At 53.9% G+C, this 25,962-nt stretch overlaps 1 protein-coding gene across 2 annotated transcripts; it reads left to right on the forward strand.

The window, feature by feature from the left end:
• The first annotated feature begins 3,587 nt into the window (after positions 1–3,587).
• Positions 3,588–21,329, forward strand: TTLL12 (tubulin tyrosine ligase like 12). Of its 2 annotated transcripts, XM_066255937.1 has the most exons (14): positions 3,588–3,851; positions 7,448–7,626; positions 9,885–10,083; positions 10,789–10,948; positions 11,034–11,167; positions 13,795–13,871; positions 15,102–15,218; positions 15,304–15,498; positions 15,708–15,819; positions 16,595–16,746; positions 17,043–17,124; positions 18,765–18,833; positions 19,303–19,441; positions 19,880–21,329. In XM_066255937.1, the coding sequence occupies exons 1-14, from the start codon at positions 3,669–3,671 to the stop codon at positions 20,029–20,031; spliced, it is 1,950 nt and encodes a 649-aa protein (XP_066112034.1). In that variant the 5' UTR covers positions 3,588–3,668; the 3' UTR covers positions 20,032–21,329. The 2 variants fall into 2 exon arrangements, with proteins under 2 accessions (XP_066112034.1, XP_066112041.1); XM_066255944.1 differs by lacking the exon at positions 19,303–19,441.
• The last annotated feature ends 4,633 nt before the right edge of the window (positions 21,330–25,962 follow it).

Genomic DNA, 25,962 nt, shown 5'->3' on the forward strand with positions numbered 1-25,962 from the left:
AAGGATGAAGAAAGTGAACATGGTATTTTGATAAGATGCATGAGGAAATCATTGTAGAATCTGAAGGGTCTTCTTCTGATGCCAAGCAGTCACTAACCTCTCAGCAGTTTAGCCAACCCAAATTGAATGACTTAGTAAGAGATTTACGCCTATCAAAGAAAGCAGCTGAGTTATTAGCCTCCAGGCTTCAAGAAAAGAATGTATTTCACTGGTCAGCTAAAGTATCCCATTTCAGGAAGCGTGAACAAATTTTTGTGGACTTTTTTCCCCAAAGCAAACACTTTGTTTACTGTCATGATATCAGTAGTCTTCTCAGCTAGCTAGGTGTTACCACTTACAGATCAACAGAATGGCGGCTATTTCTTGACAGCTCTAAATGGAGTCTGAAATGTGTTCTCCTATACAACGGAAATGTTTATACAGCAATTGGTTATTCAACTCATCTGCGAGATTATAATGACATAAAAATTGCCCTCGACTTTCTGAAGTATGAGGAGCATAACTGGATCATTTGTGTGGATCTTAAAATGGTAAATTTCCTGCTAGCACAACAGAGAGGTTTCACAAAGTATCCTTGCTTTCTGTGTTTGTGGGACAGCCGAGCTCGGGAGAAACACTGGACACAGAAGGAGTGGCCGAAACGTGAAGCTCTGGAAGTAGGGATGCAAAATATTGTGAATGTACCTATAGTTAATCGAGACAGGATCATTCTTCCCCCACTTCACATCAAACTTGGCTTAATGAAGCAGTTTGTTCAGTTTTAAATAGAGAAAGTGAATGCTTTCAACATATTATTTCTGCTTTTCCTGCCTTGTCTTTCGAGAAGATAAAAGCAGGTGTATTTGATGGACCTCAAATTCAATCCCTCATACGTGATGAAGAATTTGCCAGGAAGATGAATAAGGAGGAGAAAGCAGCATGGCAGTCTTTTGTGGCAGTTACAGAGAACTTCCTTGGCAACAAAAAAGCAGAAAACTATGAACTTCTGGTTCAAAGGATGCTGTTGGCTTTCCACGACATTGGATGTAACATGACCATTAAGATTCACTTCCTGGCCTGACCAAGAGGTGGTGCAGTGGGTAGAGCATTGGACTGGGATGCAGAGGACCCAGGTTCGAGACCCTGAGGTCGCCAGCTTGAGCACGGGCTCATCGGTTTGAGCAAAAACCCACCAGCTTGATCCCAAGGTCGCTGGCTCCAACAAGGGGCTACTCAGTCTGCTGAAGGCCCGCGGTCAAGGCACATATGAGAAAGCAATCAATGAACAACTAAGGTGTTGCAACGTGCAATGAAAAACTAATGATTGATGCTTCTCATCTTCTCCGTTCCTGTCTGTCTGTCCCTGTCTATCCCTCTCTCTGACTCACTCTCTGTCTCTGTAAAAAAAAAAAAAAGATTTTTTTTCTTCCTGGCCTGACCTGCGGTGGTGCAGTGGGTAAAAGCATCGACCTAGAACACTGAGGTCGCCAGTTCGAAACCCCGGGCTTCCCTGGTCAAGGCACATATGGGAGTTGATGCTTTCTGCTCCTCCCTCCCTTCTCTCTCTGTCTCCTCTCTCTAAAATGAATAAATAAAATCTAAAAATAAATAAATTCACTTTCTGAACAGTCACCCTGATAAGTTTCATGAAAATCTTGGAGCTGTTAGCGATGAGCAGACTACTGCTGGAGCATCAAATTAGATTGTCCTCAACAAGTACACAAATGCAAATTTTTGCCTGAATAGAATTTAAATAAGTTTTGCGCAAATTTTATGATTAAAATAAGTGTTTTAAAATATGTTCTATTTTGAAATTGTAGACAAATTCTGATGCATTCATATCTTTTAGTGCAGGGGTCTCCAAACTTTTTACACAGGGGGCCAGTTCACTGTCCCTCAGACCATTGGAGGGCTGCCAAATACAGTGGTCCTCTCACTGACCACCAATGAAAGAGGTGCCCCTTCCAGAAGTGCAGTAGGGGCTGGATAAATGGTCTCAGGGGGCCGCATTGCGGCCCGTGGGCCATAGTTTGGGGACGCCTGTTAGTGTATTTACTGCATTATATAAATTATTATAGTTTCACAAAGATGATGCCCAATTTTTGTAAATGGATGGAGAAAATAAAACTAAATTCCTTGTTAAAAAAAAATAAGATGCCCAAGAAGACATTCTACTTCATTATGTTAAACTAAATGTTGAAAATTTTACAGTAAGATGAAAACCTAAAATCTTGAATTGCAAAAAAACCTATAGCTTACAGAGAAAAACTAATGTCAGATTTGAGATCAGCACACTCAAATTAGGTAAGAACAAGTGTTTGTGTGGATGCAACAAAAATTTTGTTCCCCAGTGTTATTGAACTATATTAGTTAGAAAGTTTTAATTGCAGACCATCCTGTGTGGTTACTTTAGGTCTCTGAGTCTGTAAGACCACCATGCAGGCTTTCCTCGAGTTTATCAGGTTCAGCATGTGGCCCCTTTTTCATCCACACGGGCAAGGCCTCTGATTTAAACTCCTCTAGAAAATTGGGGGTAGAGGGGAGACACAGATTTTCTCTTGAGCCCCACAGGATCTCAGTTGCCTTGAGCTAAAAAAGAATCTGCATATGCCTAAGGTACCTCTTAGGGTGGCTCTTTGAACCCCTACAGAGCAATAGAAGTTGAAAAGTTAGAATGTTCAAAGAATAATTTTGAAATCCTGTAATTTCACCTTGAAATACCTTTGCAACACCTCAACTTGTATGAAAAACTTCCCTGCTTTAATTGCATAAAGTTACACTCCGAATCCAAGTGTAAGGATACTGAAAATGCCCAGTTAGGTCACCAAAGGAGGGGAGCACAAGGTCTGATGAGTTTTATAAGAAATTTATTTATGCATCAGAGAACAGATGCACTGAGTTCAAAACAGCGTCAGCCCTGAGTGTCTGGGCATTTATAGGTTAGTGAGCAAGACTAGATAAATTTGTTTTGGGATAATTTTGGGACATTTGAGAGAATTTGCTCCAGCAGGAGGGTGGGTCAGGGGACAAGGGATATCGGTTTGCTCAGATGGAGTGTTACAGAACTATCCTGGCGCCAGATCACTTTAAGTCTAACCTGGCTAGTTGACGTTTTTGGTAAGAGACCCTGGGCCAGAATCTAACACCCACCATTTTGCAGCAACTAAATTTGGTAAGGCATTGAGCACCGGGGAGCTCCCTCTACTGCCAAGGGGCCTGGAAGTGGCTCGGTGCAAGGCGGCATCCTGGTCACAGTACTATCTCTGAGCTTCAGTTTCCCCGTTCTGGACGAGCTCTGTAGCCGCCCCGTTTCCCACAGCTGTAAATCCTCGCTCCGGACACCCCTGGGAAAGCTGGGAGGAAAGGGGGAGGAAGCACCGCCCTCACCTGGCACGCGTGCGCACACACCGGCAAAGCCGAGCCACACACGCACCCCGTTCCTGCGCGACTCGCGTAAGCAAGCATGCTCATTTGCGCATGCGCCCTTCAGACGGCCGGGCTTCCGGGCTCTCCGGGGTTCCTCCCCTTGAGCCCCGCATGGGGCGGGCCGGAGCGTGTAGACCGGCGGTGGGCGGGGTCTTGGGGAGTCGGGAGGAGGGCGGGGCGGGGCGGGGCGGGGCGAGGCTACTGGAGGGCGGGCCGAGTCGGAAGGGCTGCGGCGGCGCTGGCTCCGCGCTGGTGGAGGCGGCATGGAGGCGGACGCGAGGCCGATGCTGATGCCGGAGTCGGCGCCAAACTCAGGGCAGGGCCCGGACGCCGAGGAGGGCGCGCAGGCCCTGGCCGAGTTCGCGGCGCTGCACGGCCCAGCGCTGCGTGCGTCGGGGGTTCCCGAGCGGTACTGGGGCCGCCTCCTTCACAAGCTGGAGCATGAGGTGCGGGCCGGGACGACGCGGGGAGGTCGAGGCGACGGGCCGGCCGGGAGCAGTGGGGTGCAGAGCGGGCCCTGAATGAGCCGGGGATGGGCCGCTCTGGACTCTTCTCCCGGGAAGGGTGTGGTCTGCGGGCTGGCCCTTGACCGAGAACTGCTGGGGGTTGGCGGGAGGCTGGGCTGGGTCCGCCTGGGGCAGGCACGAGGCCTCCTGGAGGACACGTGCAGATGAGGTTGGTAGGGTGTGGGGGGAGCTCGCTATGTGCAAGTGCGTTGCTGGGCAGGGAACCTGTGCGCAGCCGGGCAGGCCTCAGTGAGACGTACAGGAGGGGTGTGTGTCTCTCGGGGAGTTGGGGCAGTGTGGATGGATGAGGTCAGAAAAGCGGGCAGGGGTTTGATGAAGAGCCACAAGTGTCGTGACCGACTTCGACTGCGCCTCCTTGGCAGTTTAGGAGCCGTCTAAAGTGTGGGGCCTGCGGGTGGCTGCCAGGGCCTTGTACCCGTGGTCCCGGACCTGCCAGCACTTGGGGCTGGGCCAGGGCTACGGTGGCACCTGGAACTAAAATGAACTTTGACTCCTGTTACTGTGTGCCGTTCCCTGAGCTCATTTCTCCACCTCAAACCCCACAGCAGTCCTGTAAGGAATAAGAGGCATCACCCCCATTATACGGTTGAGAAAACTGAGGCTCAGGAAGAGAAAGTGACTCCCCAAGGTCTGTCAGACTTCAGAACTGGAAACTCTCAGCCACTGCTTCCCTTTGGAAGATTAGGAACCCCATGAATTTGTGTCACTTTAACTTTTGGAACATAAAATTGTTTCATGTTCCCTCATTTGATTTGAGTCTGACTCACCCTCACTTTGCAGGTCTGAGAGGTGGAGAACAAATCTAAAAGAAAATGGGAAGGTCTTAGATGTTTGTAGGTTCTGTCCCTTTTCTAGGGACGGTTCCATTCTGCTCACTTGCTGCTCTAGCCTGGGCCTCCAAAGAAGCTCCTTGTGGGTCCTGGCTAAGTGGGCCCTGGTTTTTGGTAGTTAGCCCACATGCTGAAGACAGAGCACTTTCACAAGCCAGCTAGTGGGTCCTCCTCAGCTGGAACCAGGCTCCCCTTCAGGAGGCTGCCTCCTGCAGTGAAGACAGACAGCCCTGCAGGTGATGAGGGGAAACTCCAGAGCAGGAAAAGGGTGTCTCCTGAGCCTGGACAAAACGCTTCTTCTCAGCCAATTTCTCTATCTGTAAAATTGGGGTTGGACCAGTACTTTTCCTGATTAAAACGTAGGTAGTTGCTATTAAAAAAAAAAAGAGTGTCAAGAGCAGACAGTGAGTACACACTTATCTTCTGTAATAGTGAATCCCTCCCACCCCCAGGCATTTCCTGAGCACTTGACCTGGTCCGAGGCCTGTGCAGGGGTGAGTGGGGACCCTGGCAGTTTGTTACTGAGGATAGACAGGTCCTCATGTGCTGGGCGAAGGGAGCGCCATGTGAGAACACCCGGCTCCAGCCCAGCCAGCCTCTATGGGCAGTAAACTCTCACTTGTGCAAGTCACTCACCCTACAGAGCCTCCACTAAGAGAGCAGGACTGTAAAACACGGCCCTGGCTCCCACTGTCTTGACAGGGAGGGGGTGGGGAAGCATGCGATGAGTTTCAGGGCGATCACCAGACTGTAGTGCCCCTTCTGCCCTGTCTGCCATTGCTCCACAACCAGTGTTTTTCCATGGCCCTCCCTTGCCATTCTGAGTTATGGGCAGAGCTGTGAGTCACCACTCTACCTGACCCACCCTGCAGCCATTTTTCCGAGAGAAACCTGCTGCTGCTGTGGATGCAGGTGTAGGGGAGGGACACTCCAGCAGCACAGGCACCTGCCACAGGAAATGGGGTCCTCAGTCTCGTCAGCGAGGCCCATGACCCTGGTGCCTTGCTGCAAAAGAAAGGTTCCCCTGGAGAGGCTCGGGGAAGTGTTTTAAAGTAAATTGCAGCTCTTCTGCCTGCATGTACCTCCCAATTCCATCAGCCCCACGCCACAGCTAGGAAAAAGCCAGACCTGAGGCAGGCCCTCTACCCCTAGGCCTTATGCTGCCCCCACTATGCTCCCTCCCTCTTGTCAGGTTTGGGGGTGAGAGCTGGGGGTTTGAGGTTCTAGGTTGAAGCCCAGGGTGTGGATTCCAGCCCTATGAGCTGCTTTTCTCATCTCTAAACTGAAGGTAACATAGTGGCCTCCCCAGGCTCTGTAAGAATTATAGAAGAACCCAGAAAGTGCTCGAGTTCAGAGCTCTCGAACTCCCCTTATCTTTCGAGGAACCTGGTCTCCTCAGCCCTCCCTGCCTGGTGTTCTTTCAGCCCCACCCATAGCCACGTGCTTAAGCCCCCCTCCCTCCCCAGTAGCGCTCACCTCTGACTATGTCTCTTCCACTCCATAAAATTTTCCTGGGCCTTCCAGGTCCAGCATCACTTACCTGGTCCTCCCACATGGTCCAGCCCCACTTTGCTCTGCCACTCGTCCATCAGCCCCCCGCCAGGCAGGATCATGAGTGATTCATCTTCGCACCCCCAGAGTTCCTGTGCTGCCCAGCACATGAAATCTGCCTGTGCCCATGTAGCTAGCTGGTTTCCAACTGCTGGGATAGATTTTTTCCTGTTTTAAGAGTTTTGAGAAACTGGCTGGGGGGGGTGGGTGGAAAACGGGGACAGGCCCTTGTTCCTGCTGTGTGCCAGGGACTTTCTGTGCACCGTTGTGTTGACCTAACTCGCCAGTCTCCTGGAAAGTGAGAGACAGGTCCCGGAAGTGGAATGATGGCAGCAAGGGCTTACAGAGCACTTGCCAGGCTGAGGTTCTAGCTCTCTGTGTGTGTTAATTGTTAATCCTCCCAACAACCCTCTAGTAGGGGTAGGTCATTGTATGTATGAGGAAACTGAGGCATGGCGTGGTACAGTGACTCATTCAAGGTATCTAAATGAGGTTTGGAACCTGCCTCCAGAGCACACAATGAGGCTCACATGTTCTCCTCACCAACCGACTGCAGGCAGCTGGCAGTTGTCCTTTCCCAGGGAAACTCAAGGACAAAGGCCCTTATCTTCTTGTCCCATCCTGGCTCGCTACCTCAGGAGACAGGCCCCAGGGCATGCTTCCCGCTGCTTGGCTGGCATGGTGGCCACAGGAGGCTCTCAGACACCTGTTTCTGTCAAAGTTGCGTCAGCTGTCCTTGTGTTGGTTTGGTTCCTCTAGTGAGAACAAAATTGGGGTGAAGATCCCTGGCTATCAAGCTCTTGAGACTTCCGATGTGACCAGAGCCTCCCCATCCCCGTCTGCCTTTTGGAACCTTGTTTTCCCTGTGGAGCAAGGGGCCAGAGCAGACATAATTTGGACACATGCATGCAGGCCCACTTCTAAGCATGGAACCTGTAGGGTTGGTTGGGTTGTAGTTCTGACTGCTCTCTGTAGGAGCCTCAGTTTCCCTACCTATGAAATGGGTGGTTGGACAGTAAACAGGTCCTATGTCTCCTGAGGGGTTTAGTTTAACCTGTAGGCCCGAGTGGAAGTCTGCTGTGGTGAGGGCTCAGGTTTGAGTATCCTGCCAACACCCCGTGCTGTGGCCTCCAGGTTTTCGATGCGGGGGAGATGTTTGGGATAATGCAGGTAGAAGAAGTGGAGGAGGAGGAGGAGAGTGAGGAGGAGGCTGCACAGGAAGCGCACAAGAAGAAGCCCAACCCTGGCAGGGAGCGCTGCTACAAGGTCATCGTGACCAACGAGAACAGGCTCCAGGCGGCTGACCCCAACAGGTAGGGGCCTAGGCGGGATGTCCGTCATCCACACCGTGGCTTTGGGGGCCAGGCTTCCTTTCAGGGAGATTTCACAAGACCATCACCACTGCGAGAAGCAGCAATTGCAGACACTCGTGTGCTTCCTGTGTGATGAGCACTGTGCCACCATGTTTCCACCTGGGCTTCAGGGTTGGGTCAGTCCTGTTACTGATGACACTCCATGTTCGTGTTTCCTTCCTTCTTGAGAACAGCCTCCCCATGTTACACCTGTCATAGCGGTCGCCTGACAGGTGATGAGTTCTGATTTTGCTGATGAGGGAACACGAAGGACCAGCCGAAGGTTCACACAGCTGTTGAGTGTGGGTATCAAACTCTTGACAGTCATACTTGTGAACCCGAGCTTTTCCGAGGACCCCTGGGCCTCCCGAATCTAAGTCTCTGGGTGGAGCCCAGGAAACTATTCATCATGTTCTCCAGGGACTTATTCCCAGGAAAGAGGAGTGTGGTCTGGTTGAGTACTCAGGGGAGGACACCGAGGCCTAGAGCAGGGCTGGGCCTTGTCCAGGGCCCAGAGGGGCCATCAGCCAGGACAGACCTGCAGGCCCCTGTGTCCATAGCTCCTCAGGGAAGGGAGTGGCCACACAGGTAATCAGCAACCAAGCACCTCCACCCACATGTTCTCATAGCAATTTGCTGTCTCTTCTTTTAAATGCCGTGCCACCAGTCCCCATGTGTGTGGGCTCCAGGGCCTGGGTTCAGGCAAATTGGGCACTGTGGCCACCTCAAGGGGCTAGCTGCCTCAGCATCCTGCACCACACACCACCACCAGTCAGGCTTGGGAGGGGTTAGGGTAGACTCCTGGGTTTAGACTCCCCCTTCTCCTGGGTCTTTCTCCCTCCAGGCCTGAGTCTCCCCTATTGCCAGGCCCCTACCTATCCCCTTTGCCACACCAGTCATGTGTAGCCCCTGTGTGCAGTTGCACGGTGTCCACTTTGAAGGCCTGGCCCTGCACTCCATCACAGAACCATAAACTCCAAGCAAGAGGTCAGGAAGAAGTCATTTATTTTGGGATATACAAAGTAATACAGTCGTCCCATCCTTCGGTATCCATGAGGAACTGGATACTAAAATCTGCCAACATTCGTGTCCTTTGTATAAAATGGTGTCGTACAGTTGCAAGTATAGTATGTGAAAGTTTATTCTTGTCTAATTTATTAATGTATTACTGTCCATACTAACAACTGTAAACGTACTTTTACCTCACCCTGAATTTGCCTATAACCTGCAGTCGTCTCTAGATTACTTATGATACCTAATATAATGTAAATGTTACGTAAACAGTTGTTATACTGTATTCAGGGAATAGTGACCCCAAAAAATCTGCACATGTTCAGTCCTCAGTAAGCCATACTACATAGTACATGTCAGCAACAATAACATTTTTCAAATATTTTTCACCCCAGTTTGATTGAAACCCATGGATATGGAGGGTCAATTGTATTAAGCACAGTAAATACTGTCCAGCTTTCCACCCAGCCTAAGTCCTGGGACATTTGCTGTTTGTTTGATTTTAGTAAGGGAGCAGAGGTGAGGCTGTACCCCACTTGTTTGTGGGAGGTCAGTGTTTTGGTAGCCCTGTCCTGAGGGCTTGCGTGGCCTCATCCTCCCCCTGCCTCAGCCCCACCATGGTTATGCAGGAGCTGCGTTGCTGGCCCACCCAGGCTCCTCCAGGGAAACTGGTGTGTGGGCTGCAAGTGTCCATATGTGTGGTTACTTGAAATCTCCCAAAAAAAGGCTTTGGTACTCCCCAGGAAGTGCCCGTAAGTCCCAGCATGCGTGAATGAGCTCCACGTGGCGGCTGCTTTTTGCTTCTTGGAGCATGGGCAGTCTTGCTTTGCGGAGCTCCTGCTGTGGGCCAGGCTACAGTAGCAAGGAGGGGCATGGGTGAGAGGACAGTCCAGTTGAGGACAGCACATTGTGTGTCCTGTCTCATTTGATGCTGTATCAGCCAGTGACAGGGTATAGGCCTCTTTCATCCTGTTTCATAGACTAGAAGAGGGAGAGGAATGTGCCTGGGATTTGTGTGGCCACACAGTGAGTGGTTGGCAGAGGTCAGATCCCCACGTCGGGCCACTGGTGCTGGGGAGACCAGGTTTCAGGCTGGACGCCAGTCCAGGCCACAGCCCTGGACCCCTACCACCTCCTCGTCTACTGCCACTTTCCTTTTTGCTGTGCCTTTATGACAACTTCACACTTCCCATGGCCTGTGCCTGTAGCATCTTCCTCATCGACCACGCCTGGACGTGCCACGTGGAGCATGCCCGCCAACAGCTGTACCAGGTGCCTGGGCTGCTGCACCGCATGGCCAACCTGATGGGTGTCGAGTTCCACGGTGAGTTGCCCAGCACCGAGGCCGTGGACCAGGTGCTGGAGGAGATGTGGAAGTTCAACCAGACCTACCAGCTGTCCCATGGGGTGAGTGGACAGCCAGGCTCCAGGGGAGGCAAAGGACACTGACCAGGTCTTCACTGCTCTATGCAAGTTTCAGTTAGATTGGGCAGCCAGGAGAGCCCAGCCCCAGCCCAGGGGTCATTACTGTACAAGTGAGCAAACTCACCTACTCCCAGGGCCCACTGACACCTCTTCATTCCCTGTGGCTTTATCATGGGCCTGCTACTCTGCCTTGGGCCAGCAAATACCAGGAACCAAGCAAGGTGTCTGCTCGGCTTCTGGTCCTGTCACTTGAGTCCTGTCGGCACACGTCCTTGAGTGTTCAGCACCCTGCTTCCTGCCTCCCCAGACTCACCCTTAGGCTCCAGCCCCTCCCAGCTTTTAGGTTAGGAAAAAAACAAGTTGTTTGGTATGATTTCAGCTTAGATGTCACCTCTCCTGAACTACAAGTGTCCCTCGCCATACACAAGACCAGGCATACCCATGCAGCACTAGGCTAAGTGCTTTCTTTCCATGTGCTGTAAAAACAAACCAACCTGACATATGCTGGCCTGGTCCTGGTCTGCCAGGGCAAGGCCACTGCCCCAGAGGCCCCAGGTTAAAGGGCCTGGGGTTTGCGTGGTCGCTGCTCCAGGCTCAGAGAGTTGGGTGGTTGGTGTTGGGTGCATGAATGGGTGGAGGATAGGTGGCTGGGCCAGTGGACAACGGCTGTGTGTGCTGTGCCCACAGACAGCCGAGGAGAAGGTGCCAGTGTGGTATATCATGGACGAGTTTGGCTCACGCATCCAGCACTCAGACGTGCCCAGCTTTGCCACCGCACCCTTCTTTTACATGCCCCAGCAGGTGGCCTATACATTGCTGTGGCCCCTAAGGGATCTGGACACGGGTGGTAAGTATAACACTGGCCCACCCTGGAGGATGGGCTGGGCCCAATCTCCTGCCACCCCTTGACGAGCACGTGTGTCTTGGTGCAGAGGAAGTGACCCGGGACTTTGCCTATGGAGAGACAGATCCTCTGATCCGGAAGTGCATGCTGCTGCCCTGGGCCCCCGCCAGTATGCTGGACCTCAACGCCTGCACGCCTGAGCCGCCTGACATGCACTATCAGGTGTGACCCTTCCCTTCCCACCCCTGAGCCTGTTTGCCTGGTGGCTTCTGGGACGTTCTCCATTCAGTCACCAGATGTCACTGAATGATGCCCAGCTACGGTACGGGTGGAATAGTGTTTGGGAGTGTCTGAGAGACAAGGGGCTCAGACCACAGCTGCCTGTGGCCGTACTGCATAGGTATCAGCCTGAGCGTGACCATGGAGCCTGATGCTGGGAGCCATCCTTTCAGAGGATTGTACAGGCTGGGGTGCTGGCAGTCAGTGGACAGCCCTTTGGCCAGGGTCTCACCAGGACACAGCAGGACTCCATACGTACGTGGGGGTGGGCCAGGTGAGGGAGCCAGGGTTAGTGAGGTCTGGGGTTAGAAGAAGTGTATGAACCAGGCCCAACCACTGCCCTGCCCTATGGACTCCTGCCATTACTTGCTGTCAGCTGGTCCCAGTTGGAAACCAGGCAACAAAGGAGCCTATGCTTTGCATTTTATGGGCACTGTCTACTGTAATTCTTATAACATCAATACTAATAGTCCTATTTGTCTTCATTTTACTGAGAATGAGGAAACTAAGGTACAGAGAGGTTAACTTGTCAAAGGTCGCACAGCTGGTGGGAAAACTAGAGTCCAGACTCAAGGGGACTTGGTAACTTGTGAGCAGAGGCCACACACTCCTCCCTGTCTAGAAGCTGCCTCGCCTGCCCCCTCTCTCCCAGCACCTCAGCCGCTCACTCAATGCCTCAGAGGGTTGTGGGAAGAGTAAATGAGGAAACTGGAGTTAGAGTGGGCCGTTCTGTGTGGCAGTAGCGTCTTTGCGTGCTCCTTATGGGGGAGGCTGGGTAGCAGTGGCAGTCCTATGATGGGTACCTTACCCATGAATTCTGAATTCTCACCGGTGATGATTGACGCCAAAAACTCCGTGATCACCCTTCTTGGTTCACTGACGTATTTCAGAGGCTTGTAGAGTGCCTGCACCCAGTAGGTGCTTAGTAAATGTTTGAGAAAATGAGTGACTAAAAAGGGGCAAGGCTTAAGAATGTCCAGGGGACAAAGGCTTCCTGATCTTGAGGTTGTTAATGTGACATGAATTACAATATCATTTCTTCTTGGGTCACATTCTACTGACCAGGAAGAAAAGGTAAGAGGCCAAACTCTGCCTGAAGCATCCTGGTTGTTTGTCCCCAGTTGACCCATCTGGATCAGGCCGGTGCTCTGGGCCCCGGGTTGTCTATATTAGTTATTGCTGGGTAACAAATCACTCCAGCCACAAATAACAAACATTTATTATCTCACACAGCTTCTTTGTGTTTGTTTGTTTTTCTCTGGTTGATAGAGAAATGAGAAACATCAACTCATACTTGCTTCACTTTAGTTGTTCATTGATTGCTTTTCATACATGCCTTGACGGGGGGGCGCTCAAACTGAGCCAGCGACCTGGGGCTTAATCCACCGACCTTGGGCTTCAAGCCAGTGACCCTGGGATCATGTTGATGAGCCCACTCAAGCCAGCAACTTCAGGGTTTTGAACAGGGGTCCTCAGTATCCCAGGTCAATGCTCCATCCACGGTGCCACCACCGGTCGGGCATCTCACATAGTTTCTGTGGGATGGGAGTTGGAGAGTGGCCCAGAGTCTCTCATGAGGCTCAGTCAGGCTGACAGCCAGGACCATGTCCTCCGAGGCCTGGTGGGGCTGAGGACCTGCTTCTACACCTGGGAGAGTGGTGCTGGCTGCTGGTGGAGGCCTGAGTTCCTCCCTATGGGGTCTCTCCAAAGGGCTGCGTGAGTGTCCTCACGAGCTGGCAGCTAATTACTTTCAAAGCAGGTGAACCAAGAGAAGTGAGGGGGAAGCCTCAAGGCCTTTGATGAAGTTGCAAGCGTTCTTTCACTTTTTTTCTTTTTTTTACAGACAGAGTCAGAAAGGGATAGACAGGGACGGAGAGATGAGAAGCATCAATCATTAGTTTTTCATTGCGTGTTGCAACACCTTAGTTGTTCATTGATTGCTTTCTCATATGTGCCTTGACCGCGGGCCTTCAGCAGACCAAGTAACTCCTTGCTTGAGCCAGCAACCTTGGATCCAAGCTGGTGAGCTTTTGCTCAAACCAGATGAGCCTGCGCTCAAGCTGGCGACCTTGGGGTCTCGAACCTGGGTCCTTTGCATCCCAGTCCAATGCTGTATCCATTGCGCCACCACCTGGTCAGGCCGTTCTTTCACTTTTTATTGATTAGAAACAACTCATTCAGCCAACACTCAAAGGGAGAGGAACTAACCTTTTTTTAAAGGAAATGTCAAAATTTTGTGGATGTGTTTTAAACCACCACTCTGTCTAAGCTCAGAACAGCCTTTTGGGACTCCCTGAGGACCAGGACCCCCCTCCCAGGGTAGGCTGGGCACCTCAGCTGCCGGTTTTTTGGTGGGGAGAAGATTAAGAACAATATTTGGGTTGTTGAGGGGCCTTGAGCCCCAGACTACTGGGGTAGGAGTGGTCAGAGGGCTCTGGTGAAAGGCTCCACATGAGGGCTGGGTGTGCCCCAAGATACTGAACCCTGCTGTGCCAGGATGGGGGACATGTGTGTTCACTGGCTTCCTTTCTCAAAGATCTGTTTCTACCTCCAGTGTCTTTTCTTTCCAGGCCATTTTGGAAGAGAACAAGGAGAAGCTGCCACTTGCCATTGACCTGGTGGCGTATCCCCCTGACCACGTCTTCAAGTGCGTAGCCTTCTGAGCTCAGTGAGACTTTTCCTCAGTCACTTTGTGTGTGCGCGCTCGCTCTCTCTCTCTCTCTCTCTCTCTCTCTCACACACACACACACACACACACACACACTCAGTTCCCACAGCTCCCAGAATAGTGCCTAGCACAGGGAGGTACTCAGTAGGTCTGTTCTGTCCTGGTGGCTCCATGGTAACTGAGGTACTAGAAGGGGAGCTCTTAAGATCACACGGGACTGCTGCACACTGCTCTGCAGGCCCATGTGTTCATATGCTCCTGGAGGGAAAACAACCAGGCCTACACATGCCAGCTTCCCCTCCCCCGAAGGCTGGGCGCCTGTGCTGACAGGGACCATGCTGGGCTCTTAGGAGGGCCCTGGGCTGCCAGAAGGTGCTGTGCCCAGTGTCTACAGGTGTGGGCTGGCCCCCATAGGAGCAGAGACTCCATTCTACAGGTGAGTAAGTGAAGGTGCGGATCCCTGCCCACCAGGTATATAACACAGGCTCAGAGGCGAATCCAGCCCAGCCAGAGTGTACTGGCCTCTGCCTTCAGTGGGAACCCCTTCTATGGCTGTCCACAGACAGAGCAACCCACTTTGTGCTGCTCCTTCCTCCAGTCCTGGGTTTTCCCCCCACTGCCCTCTGCTTGGCCATCCTCCCCTTTCCTGAGGCCCACTACCCAGCATCCCTCCACCTCCTTGGGGTTAGAGGCCTCCCTGAGACCTGCTGAGATCATGCTCCGTGCTCCAGCCCTGCTGGAGCAGCCCAGCACCCCCGTACCCAAAACACTGTCCCAGGCTGGGCCCCCTCCTGCCTCCTCACTCAACCCCATTGATTTAAAATGGTGGCCATCTCTGCCACCCCCAGCAGACAGGCTCCCAGGCCCTGTCCATCATACCTCTGCCCAGGGCCGGCACAGACCAGTCACGGTGGTGTGCAGTGAAACAGTTGTCTTGGCCACATGCTCACCTGCACGCACCTGGGGCATAAGCTCCCTTCTCAAGGGTCAATTTCTTAGTGTGTCTGCGGGAATCCGTAGTGCTGACCTGTCCCTGTATTGCCCTGGGAGGAAAGGGCCTGCATTTGTTCTACACTCCGGTTGTCCCGTTTTATCCTTATGACAAATGTGGGCAACCTGGGGCTGTAGCGATCCGAGTTCTTCAACACTTAGCCGACAGGCCAGGGCCGAGTCTCCGCCTGGCTGACTCCAGCCCACCTCCCCCTGCAGGGTCTACACAGACGTGCAGCAGGTACTCAGCCACCTCACCCACCCTCGCTTCACCTTTGCCCAGAGCGAGGCGGACGCCGACATCCTCTACAACTTCTCACACTTCAAGGACTTCAGGTGAGGCACCTCCCAGCCAGGCACCAACGGCCAGCCTAGAGCCTCTCGCTGCAGCCCCCTGAGCCGTCCCACTGCTCGGCCGCAGGAAGCTCAGCCAGGAGAGGCCCCACGTGCTGCTGAACCAGTTCCCCTGTGAGAACCTGCTGACGGTGAAGGACTGCCTGGCCTCCATCGCACGCAGGGCAGGCGGCCCCGAGGGCCCGGCCTGGCTGCCCCGCACCTTCAACCTGCGCACTGAGCTGCCCCAGTTTGTCAGCTACTTCCAGCAGCGGGAGAGCCAGTAAGCACCCCCCACCCCTGCTGCCCCCAGGCTGTGCTGCCAAGTCCAGGCTGTGGCGGGTGTGGGCTTCCCTCGGGACAGCCTCTAGCCTCTGCTGTGACACCTCCCTCAGCCCCCAGGGAGGTCAGGTGTCCCTCTGCTGCCTTGGTCCTGGGGAAATGCTGGAGAGGGTGGCCCTGGTGCAGCCCAGCCAGCCCCTCTGCCCCCAGGGGTGAGGACAACCACTGGATCTGCAAGCCCTGGAACCTGGCACGTAGCCTGGACACCCATGTCACCAAGAACCTCCACAGCATCATCCGGCACCGTGAGAGCAGCCCCAAGGTGCGCCCCAATTGGGGCACAGTGCGCGTGGCGCACAGGGCGGCCGCTGGGTGGGGGCAGGGGACTGTGGTGTTGAGGTCCTGTGCAGGTGGGTCCTGGTGTCAGTGTCAGCGATGGTGGGGTCACTCAGCTCACAGGAGTCTCTGAAGCCCTCATGCCATGCCTTCCACTACCCTGCCAGCAGAGAGGGCTATGACGGTCACTCAGCCATGCTAGGTGTATTTTACTTCAAGCACACGCTGCACCATGGGTGACCACACAGCCAGAGGGAGATGGCCAGGCCAGGGAGCCCTGGGGGCCCTGGACGAAGGTGCTGTAGTGACATGGGGCTCCTCAGAAGCAGTGTTAGGGAGTTTGGGGACACAAGATCATGCCCCTGGGCAGAGGCTGCGGGAGGCATGTCTCACAAGATGGTCGCTGGAGGTTTCTGGCTATGCAAGGGGGAAAGCTTGTGGGCTTAAGGCTAAGAATTTGTGTTCAGTTTCTAACACCTGAAAGTTGGTGGGATCTTTTCCTTCAATTAAAGAAGGAAATTGACCCAGCCTGGACAAGGGTTTGGAAGTGCAGAGGAATGACAGTAAGTGCAAGGTGTGGGTCCTTCTGGCCCCCAGGGCAGGAGGGGTCTGCGGGAGCACGCCTGTTCTCCAGGACATGGGGATAGCATTGGCTGTCCCAAGCGTGAGTCCACAGCTGGTGAGGTTGGCGTGCCTACAGGATGCTTTGCCCTGGCCCAGGTGAGGGAAGAGCCTCCCATGAGCATGCCTCTGCTCTCCAGGTTGTGTCCAAGTACATCGAAAGTCCTGTCTTGTTCCTCCGAGAAGACGTGGGGAGGGTCAAGTTCGACATCCGCTATATCGTGCTGCTGCGGTCAGTGAAGCCCCTGAGGTTGTTCGTGTATGACGTGTTCTGGCTGCGTTTCTCCAACCGGTAACTGGAGAGAGTAGGCGGGCTAGGGGTCCAGGGTGGGGGTCAGGGGGCCCCTCCTGTATGGATCGGAAGTCCTGCACTGGTGCTTCTTTACCACACAACCCACAGGGGACCCGCCATGCCTGTGACCACTGTAAGGAACATAAGCATTCCTCGTAAAATAGGCAGCAATACCTATGGTTTGCGGTGACATTTGCTGAGTTGTGGGAGTCACAGAGTGAGCAGGAGGGGCGGGGAAGAGAACCAGCGCCCTGGTCTAGGGGCCCACTCAAGGGGTCTGCTTACTTGTCCTGCAGGCCTTTCGCCCTCAAAGACTTGGACGATTATGAGAAACATTTCACTGTCATGAACTACGACCCAGAAGTGGTGCTGAAGCAGGTAGGGGCCTGGCAGGACCTTACAGGGCCTGGGGAGTGGGCTCATGCAGGCCCGGACCACAGCCATCATCAGCCTGTCTACTGGGCAGGCTGTGCAGACAGAGCACCTGCCTTCTGGCAGCTGTGTCATCTCAAGCAGCTGTCCTGCAGCTCTCACAGATACCAGGGAGACTTGAGGCAGAGCATGGTTGTAGCCTAGCCCAGAAGCACTGACTGCCTTCCATTCAGAACCTCTGTAGCAATAGGACAGGTGCAGGTGGCGAGGCACTGAGGTGCATGTCACATGGCCCCCACATGGCAGGAGTGCAGGAAGTTGAAAAGGGAGTGCTGCTGGCCTGTGACCCTGCCCAGTTTCTCTTTCTACCCCGCACGATCGGGCGCCTGGAGCCAAGGGGCATTAAAGCAAGGCCGCTTTCAAGGTTATTGCATCAAACCCTAGCTGGCCAGCAGTGCACCTGGGACAGGTAGGCACAGTCTAGGCCGAAGCTGGGGCTGGCTCTGGGTGGAGGAAGGAGGAACAGAGAAAGGGAAGTAGGGCACAGTACCTCCCACCCTGCTCTACACACAAGGCCTGCGGTGGCCTTCCTGCTCCCTCCGCCAGGGGCCGCTGTCCTGCTGTCTAGGCAGGGTTTGAGTCTCACCAGCATGAGTACATCCCTGAACGAGTCTGGCCACTGTTGTACACGTTTAGGTTTTTGTGAGAACAGCAACCCGTTGAACAAACCTTCCTGCTGCTTTCTTTTTTTGCTGGGCACCATGTGATTAGATTTGTCATTGTAAGTCTAGCTGCAGGCCATTCTCAGGTTATTCTTGTCTCTCGTTGACAGACCTTGAGGTCATTTCTGGGTTTTCATTATTTATAAGCCTGCTGCACCAGACAGCTTGGGGACATCGAGCTGTTCCATGTCTGAGAAGTCCTCTAGGGCGTGTGCCCACATGCACACCCCAGCAAGGGCTGTTGCTTCTTGTCCCGGGCTGTCGACAACTGGTCCCTAGGACCCTGAACCCTCACTGGAGCCTCAGGATGTTGTTGGACATTGTGTCTGGGGGAACTGAGTGTCTTCTCTCTGTTGTAAATATGTCATCTCTGGAAGGTCACGTCTCTTCTGAAGGCCCCTGCTTGTGGGGACACATGCCCAGGAGGGCACAGACATTGGGCTTCCATACGGAGTCCATCCTAGCCCTTTATGGGAGAAACCTGAGCTGACTGCCAGCTTACTCAGGTGCAGTCTCAGCCTGAGAGGGTGTTGCTGCCCCGGTCCCTGTGAGCTGGTGAGCAGTGATCTCAGGCCTTGATCTCGGGCCTGGTCCCTGCAGACACGGGTCCCAGGACTGCTGCCAGTGTCGTGTTCTGACACGGGCATGGTGATGTGTTGGCCCCGACCTCGCAGCAGCCCTGCCAGGGAGCTTTGCTGGGCAGGGAGCATTGTCCCGTTTTCTAGATGAAGACAAGAGGCTCCGAGAAGTAAATCTGCGTTTCCAAGTCGCACAGTGAGATCCAGAGCACAGACCCAGTCTCTTGCCTCCCATTTGTGTCTTGAGGGGGTCGGTAGGCTGCCAGCGCTTACCTGTGACACCAGCTCGTGTCAGAGGCCCATGTCAGGGCAAGGCAGAACTTGATGGGCCCTGTGTTTGTCACAGGTGCACTATGACGACTTCATCCCTGAGTTCGAGAAGCAATACCCAGAATTCCCCTGGAAGAGCGTGCAGGTAAGTCCTGAGCAAAGTTGGCAGGGCCAGAGCCTCCATTGTGGGTTCATGTGAGGGAAGGGGAGTTTTGGCTCCTCTGGATGGTCCTGTTCCTCCCACCGAGGCTGGTGAAGGAGACAGCATGAGGCGGTGTGGAGGGGTTCCTGTGGGGGTGATCTGGAGGGGTATTCAGCTCACCTTTGGGACAGCCAGACGGCCACAGGCCCTGCCTGTCCCAGGAATTGCAAATGTAAGGAGACCACAGGGACTCAGCTGGAGGTGCAGGCTGGCCCCCATGTCCTGGAGTGAGTGGCTCGGGTGCTCTGCACACTTTGGTGCAGAGGAGAGCCCATGGGGCCCCAAGGCACAAGACTCGGGAAGTTGTGGGGCAGGGGTGGCTGTGGCCAGGTCTGGAGACGTGAGGGATGGAGGAAGAGTAATTCAGGCCATTTGGGGCAGCCCCCCTGACCCAGCTGTCCCTGGTCCCCAGGCTGAAATCTTCCGAGCCTTCACAGAGCTGTTCCAAGTAGCATGCGCTAAGCCACCCCCCCTGGGCCTCTGCGACTATCCCTCATCCCGGGCCGTGTATGCCGTTGACCTCATGCTGAAGTGGGGCAGCCATCCAGATGGTGAGGGGCTCCCCATTATCCAACCCCTCTCTGTACCCAAAGCCAATTGTCCAGCCCCTTCCCAGGGGGCAGAGGGCATTGTGGGTCAGTGCTACCTTGGTTGTCCTTTGCCTCCAGTTAGCTGGGAGAGCTGGGCCTGGGGAGGCCACCATTAAGGGGTGACAGCCTACAGGACAAAGTGCAAACGGGAAGGGTGGGTAGGCGGGCAGAAGGGTGGGGACCACCGCCTCCCAAGCCTGTGTCTCTGCTTCCCTTTTTTTAACTAAACTAGCCAACTGAGCTGGATGTGGTGGCTCATAAGAATCCGGCCCTCCAGTCTTTCCCTGAGGGAGCAGGCTTAGGCCAGGCCCCCAAGGAGACCTGGGCTCAGGCCCCTTGGCCCCAGCCCCCACCCAAGAGTGCCATGCCCTGTGTTTTTGCTGTGTTTTGTACCAACAGGAAAGCAAGAGATGCAGCCCCAGATCCTAGAAGTAAACTTCAACCCAGACTGCGAGCGAGCCTGCAGGTACCACCCAACCTTCTTCAATGACGTCTTCAGCACCCTGTACCTGGACGAGCCCAGTAACTGCCACGTCACCCGCCTGGTCTAGGCCCCTGCTGGCCTGCTGCTATGTGTGTGGTAGATCCTAGCCTCAGTCCCTGAGCTGCTTCTGAAAAGCTCCCCTCCCCTCTGGGCATAGGCCAGCCACATCCCGGCTTCACACCCTGGGGGCACAAGGTCCTCCTCCCTCTCAGTCAGGAGCAGGGCCCAGTCACACTGTCCCCAGGCTGAGTGCCTGGCCACTGTCCACACTCCCCTCTCCACCGTCTCGGCAGTGACCACCCTCAGCTCAGCCTGGGCTTTATTGCTGAGAGTGTGGTTCCTAGGCTGCTCTGTCTCCTGGGTGTTAGCGAAAGGGGTTCTGGGGCGTGTGATGAGGTGTCCTCAGAAACAAGGCCTCCCGGGAAGGCCTGTGGGAGCCCAGACATTAACAGCCAAGCTGGCTCTCATCAAAGCGTGCTTCCTGGCCGCCCCAGAGTGGGGCTCAGGCTCCCACACTCCTTCCCAAGGGCCCTTTGGGACAGGCATCCCCAGAACACCTTGGGGAACCTGCTTGCTTGCCAGACCCAGCCTTTTTACCGTACCCTAAACCCCAGCTCGACCAGAACCATCACCAGCAAACCTGTAGGTTCCGGGGCAGGAAGGTCACACTGCCTTTTGTTGCCGATGCCTTGCCATTTAGCGAGGCCCAGCCAGTCTTCCTGGTTGCTCTGGTCCCGGGGTCTCCCTGGCACTGCAGTTGTCCCACCCTTGTCTGAGGTTGAGGGACGCTTTGGCAAGGGTGACTTGGAGCAGGGGGACCAACATGGGCAGCAGAGCACCAGGCAGTAAGTAGATGGCTTCCAAAGATCATTCCACCAAGACTTGATGTTAGATGCCATTTTCCACCAGTTTACAGCCAAGATGTTGGATTATTGTTACTCTTTCATTCATGGGAAAAAAATACAAAATTTTTGTTTTAATGTTGTTCCTGAAATTTGGAGTCTGATGCCAGCATATTATCTAGCTAGCTGCAGTATGCCAGGCCCAGCTAACAGGGCAATGGGTGGGGGATTCCGAGTGGGAAGAGGGGACTGCCTGATGAGCTTCAGTGTGCGTGTTTTAAAGGTGGGGAGTCTTGTTTCATTCTGAAGAGCAATCCTTGTAACAAAACTGGACCAGGTTGTGCCTCACATCTCTAGTGTGTCTGTCCATTCTCTGTTGACTCGAACCTCAGCCCTCCCCTCAAGCCATGTAGAGGTGTAGCAAGTGGGAGACCTTGTGTCTGGTTTCCTTCCTGGGAGGGCTGCTGGTGTTCTGTCCCCTTCTCAACTGGATTTGTGCTGCAATAAAGTATGCCTTCTCTACTTCCGCCTCCCTGTCTCTGGGGGACCCAGGGACCCCAGGCCTGGCATGCTGTCAGCCGCTTTCTTCTGGTTGTTAAAGCTAAAACATCAAAATGTAAGAAATAAAAGAAAGCAGATGGTGCTCAGATCTGTAAGTCCCCATTTTAGGCCATTCAGGGTCCACACTCCCCTCTCCATTCAGGGTGTTGTAGCAAAATGCCGTAAACTGGATGGTGTAACAAATTTTTCACAGTTCTAGAAGCTGAGGCATCTCAAGATCAAGGGCCTGGCAGATTATTGTCTGATGAGGGTCTACTTCCTAGTTCATAAACATCTCGCTGTGTCTTACATGCAGAGGGGTGAGGGGGAGCTCTGTGGGGTCTCATAAGGGCATTAGTCCGACTCCTGAGGGCTCTACCCTCATGACCTAATCATACCCACCCCCTGATGCCATCACATTGGAGTTAGGATTGCAGACCATGAATTTGGGGGGTAACGAACACTTGGGTCAGACCACAGCAGTTCCCTAACCCAAAGTTCGATTTGCCAGTGCTGATTTCATTTCAGAGCAGGAATTGGGGGCAGGTGTAGAGCCGAGGCCCATCCACATCCTAACCAATGCCCAGAACCTTGGTCCTCAAGTGAGCCCTGAATCAGCTGCGGCACTTACATTGAGGGCCTTGGAGCCCTGGACTTCTCTCCACACTTGTTTCCTCATCCTGGGGATAGGGGATATAATCAGAGACCTTAACTGCTCAAGGGATGGCCAGAGAGTCCAGTGAGCTGATGCAAAAGAGGTGTGTGGGTGCTGTTCCCCCCGGGAGGCAGAGGCTTCAAACACCCAGGCTGTTGAAAGGTGCCACTTCTCACAGGAAGTGCCTTACAAGGGACCTCCTGTGGCCCCAGGACAGTGCTCACACCAGATTATTTGTCCAGGTATCACAGGGATTGCCCTCCTCCTCACTCCCAGTTCATTTGAAACCTGATGGCCCAAGATACTCCGAGGGGGCACAGTCACTGGGATCGGAGGACCCTGTGATCCCTGCATTATAGTCGTGTAGGGCAGCTGTGTTAGGCTTGCTTGCTGGTTTACTGGCTGCAAGCCATTTTCCTGATTAGTGTGTGAGCATGTAGCAATGCCATATGTGTATGACCTATATAAGACTGGCAGCCAGTCAGCGTGAGGGGTCATTTGCTGTTTGTTTGCCTGAGAGGTGGTTTCCCCTGCCTGTGTGCTTGTCCACTGTTGTGATATTTTATTAAACGGAATGGCCCAACCTTTTCCAGCTCTGCAGTTTTTCTACCATCTGTCAGAATCCAGTGTGAACCTGCCTGGCCTTGGCCACTGGCATTACAACATGCTTTTCCCCCAAGCCTAGAGCTCTTGCAACTGTGATCACTTAAAAATCAAGACAACCCGAAGGCCTGACCAGGCGGTGGCGCAGTGGATAGAGCCTTGGACTGGGATGCGGAAGACCCAGGTTCAAGACCCCAAGGTTGCCAGCTTAAGCAGAAGCTCATCTGGTTCGAGCAAAGCTCACCAGCTTGGACCCAAGGTCACTGGCTCGAGCAAGGGGTTACTTGGTCTGGTGAAGGCACATATGAGAAAGCAATCAATGAACAACTAAGGTGTCACAACGAAAAAATGATTGATGCTTCTCATCTCTCTTCGTTCCTGCCTGTCTGTCCCTATCCCTCTCTCTGACTGTCTCTAAAAAAATTTAAAAAAAAGACAACCCCCAGGAAGGCCATCATGCAGGACCTCCACACTGTCTGGTACTCACCTTCTCCCAAGTCACTTTCTGTCAGAAATTCATGAAGTCGGAATTTGTGTTAGACATTGGGGGTTGATTGGATAGTCCAAGTAGCAGAATTAATCTTTACCAAGTTTCTCCAGGGCAACACAGAAGAAATTCAAAAGGTGAAACTTGAGATGCTATGTCCTCAGTGGTGGTCAGCGGCCACACAAACACGCCCAGACATGGCAGCTCTTTTAGGGAGAGACACAGACGTAGGACCACCTCAGCACAGTATAATGCCAGTAGCCGAGGCCAGGCAGGTTCACGTTGGATTTGGGCAGACGGTAGAAAAAATGCAGAGCTGGAAAGTGTCAGGCTATACCTATTTTTTGGAGGCTCACAAAGACAGGCAAGCAAATACAGTAAACAAAAGGGAAAGAGCTAATAAAGGAAAATCTACTCGCAGTAAGGTCAAGGAAGCAAGGAAAACCGCACTTCATGGTGGCAGAAGAGCAATCTGGAAGAATCGCCGCCCAGGGGAAAAACTCAGCCTTACATAGGCCATGCACACATGCCTCTGTCACGTGCTTACGCACTAATCAAGCAAAGTGCTTGAAGCTGGTAAACCTGTGAGCAAGCCTAACAGAGCTGCCTTGCACACAGGCAAGGCAGGGCTTCCTTCCACCTGCTGAGTCCGGAGTGGCTGGACAGGACATGAATGTGTCAGCAACCCCCTAAGAGTCACTTGTTACTGTGCTGATGCCCCACCAGCAGAGCCCTCTGGGCTGTGTGAGTGGCCTGAGCTTTTGTCCTCTGTAGCCAGTCAGCTGGAGAGAGAGGCAAATGCTCAGATTCGTGACCACTGCGTGACGTAGCCCCAGAAAAGCGTGCAGCCCAGGAGGGCCTGATAAAGTGATGAGGTATGAATTTTCCTATTAAACCCACGTGGGCCCTGGCCGGGTTGGCTCAGCGGTAGAGCGTCGGCCTAGCGTGCGGAGGACCCGGGTTCGATTCCCGGCCAGGGCACATAGGAGAAGCGCCCATTTGCTTCTCCACCCCTCCGCCGCGCTTTCCTCTCTGTCTCTCTCTTCCCCTCCCGCAGCCAAGGCTCCATTGGAGCAAAGATGGCCCGGGCGCTGGGGATGGCTCCGTGGCCTCTGCCTCAGGCGCTAGAGTGGCTCTGGTCGCAACATGGCGACGCCCAGGATGGGCAGAGCATCGCCCCCTGGTGGGCAGAGCATAGCCCCTGGTGGGCGTGCCGGGTGGATCCCGGTCGGGCGCATGCGGGAGTCTGTCTGACTGTCTCTCCCCGTTTCCAGCTTCAGAAAAATGGAAAAAAAAGAAAAAAAAAAAAAAACCCACGTGGAAGGTGTCCACACCCTCCAGTCCCTAGTGGATGGTAACAGCACAAAGCAGGGAAGAATGCTGTGGAGACGGGAGAGTGCATCACAAGACAGCCCGCCAACAACTCAACGTGCCTCCTCTTCTTGCCCATTTCCCCTGGCGTTCCTGTGGCTGTGTATGTTTTGTGGCCAGAAGGAAATATGTGGGAGATCACTAGAGATGAACAAGCCCACAGGTGTATGGAATGGACATAAAATCATCTGTGTGAGCATCACAGAAAATCCAAGAGGTGCACTGAAGTGCTAAGCATGACTCTCGAGCATGTGTGCCCACGATGCCCCTGACTATCTTGGAGAACTCTAGAAATCAATAAAATGGATGTGCAAAGAATGCCCCATCTGCCTCCTCTGCTTTAATGAACTTCGGAAAAGCTATGCGGAGAGCTGACAGGTCTCCACTAAGTGCTCACAGCTGCGGGGCTGCCGGGTGGGCTTGCTGGACAACAAGTTTCTGCAGAAGTTAAGTGTGAGCACAGGAAGTGGTGGCCTGAGGCAGCGGCCAGATGGCAGCCAGCTGCCTCTGCTCCTCTCCCTGAGCTCTTGGTAACCTGGGGTCATCTCTGGATCTGAAGCCAGGAGGAGGACGGAGGACCAGGACGAAGGGGGCAGGGCCAGAGCAGAGAGGCAACAAAACTCACAACTGCTCAAAGGGCTGAGAGAGCTCTGAACATGCGTCCTGCCAGTACAGATGAACTTCTTCACCAACCAGGAACAGAACGGGCAGCACAGGGCCCAGTGGGCCCGACCAGCCATGGCACCAGGAGGCTGCACTGCAGAGTTGGCACAGGATGCAGGAGAGGAGGGCGGCGTTCCAGCAGGAGCTCACCTGTGTGTGAGACCTTGGCCCAGCCTTACAGACTCCCAACAACGGCCTGGAGGGGTTGTGGGTCACCCCATTTGAAGCCAGGGTGACACCTCCAAATCTGGGCAGACCTGGGCCTGCGAGGGGCTGCTATCTGCTGGGCTGGGCGACAGCCTGGCCCGTACTGTCTCGGCTATCCCCTCCTACTGGTTAGGTGTTTGTGCAGCTGCCCCAGGTTGGGTGAGGTGACATGAGTCCAGGCACCTCAGGGGCAGTTCAGTTGGGGTCCCCAGCCCTGTGCCCAGTCCTATTCTGACTGAGACTGACAGAGGACATTTATTTATTTGTTTAGTTATTTTGAAATTAAATTTCATGGTAGGAGGGCACTATCTTGGGCCCAGACAGAGCCAGGCATTGGCCCAGGCAGGCTGTTGGCCGGCACACTTTGGGAGCCTGAGCTGAGTCTCCTGGAGGCGTGGAGGTGGGCGGCCTCTTCTCTACAACCAGGCAGTGGCGTAGCCAGCACCGGCTCTGGGTCAAACCCGTGCCACTCCACCCTGGGCAGGCTGCCTCACCTCTTCGAGGGCCTCAGGAGTGTCCCCAGAAATGTGCGGGAGCACTGACCAGGTCCAGCCTCGTCTGGATGACGCAGCCGGACAGACCCAGCAGGAGGATGAGCCCCTCTCTCCCCACCTGAGAAAATGGCCAGTG

This window comes from Saccopteryx bilineata, chromosome 1 (genome assembly GCF_036850765.1).
Source record: "Saccopteryx bilineata isolate mSacBil1 chromosome 1, mSacBil1_pri_phased_curated, whole genome shotgun sequence".
NCBI classification, from domain to species: Eukaryota; Metazoa; Chordata; class Mammalia; order Chiroptera; family Emballonuridae; genus Saccopteryx; species Saccopteryx bilineata.

What these genes read in the sequence shown, in the direction of transcription:
- TTLL12 (XM_066255937.1), top strand. Translation starts at nt 3,669, where the DNA reads ATGGAGGCGGACGCGAGGCCGATGCTGATGCCGGAGTCGGCGCCAAAC. An exon ending in TTCACAAGCTGGAGCATGAG is followed by an intron (nt 3,852 to 7,447) that starts GTGCGGGCCGGG and finishes TGTGGCCTCCAG; the next exon opens with GTTTTCGATGCGGGGGAGAT. An exon ending in CCCCCTGACCACGTCTTCAA is followed by an intron (nt 13,872 to 15,101) that starts GTGCGTAGCCTT and finishes CTCCCCCTGCAG; the next exon opens with GGTCTACACAGACGTGCAGC.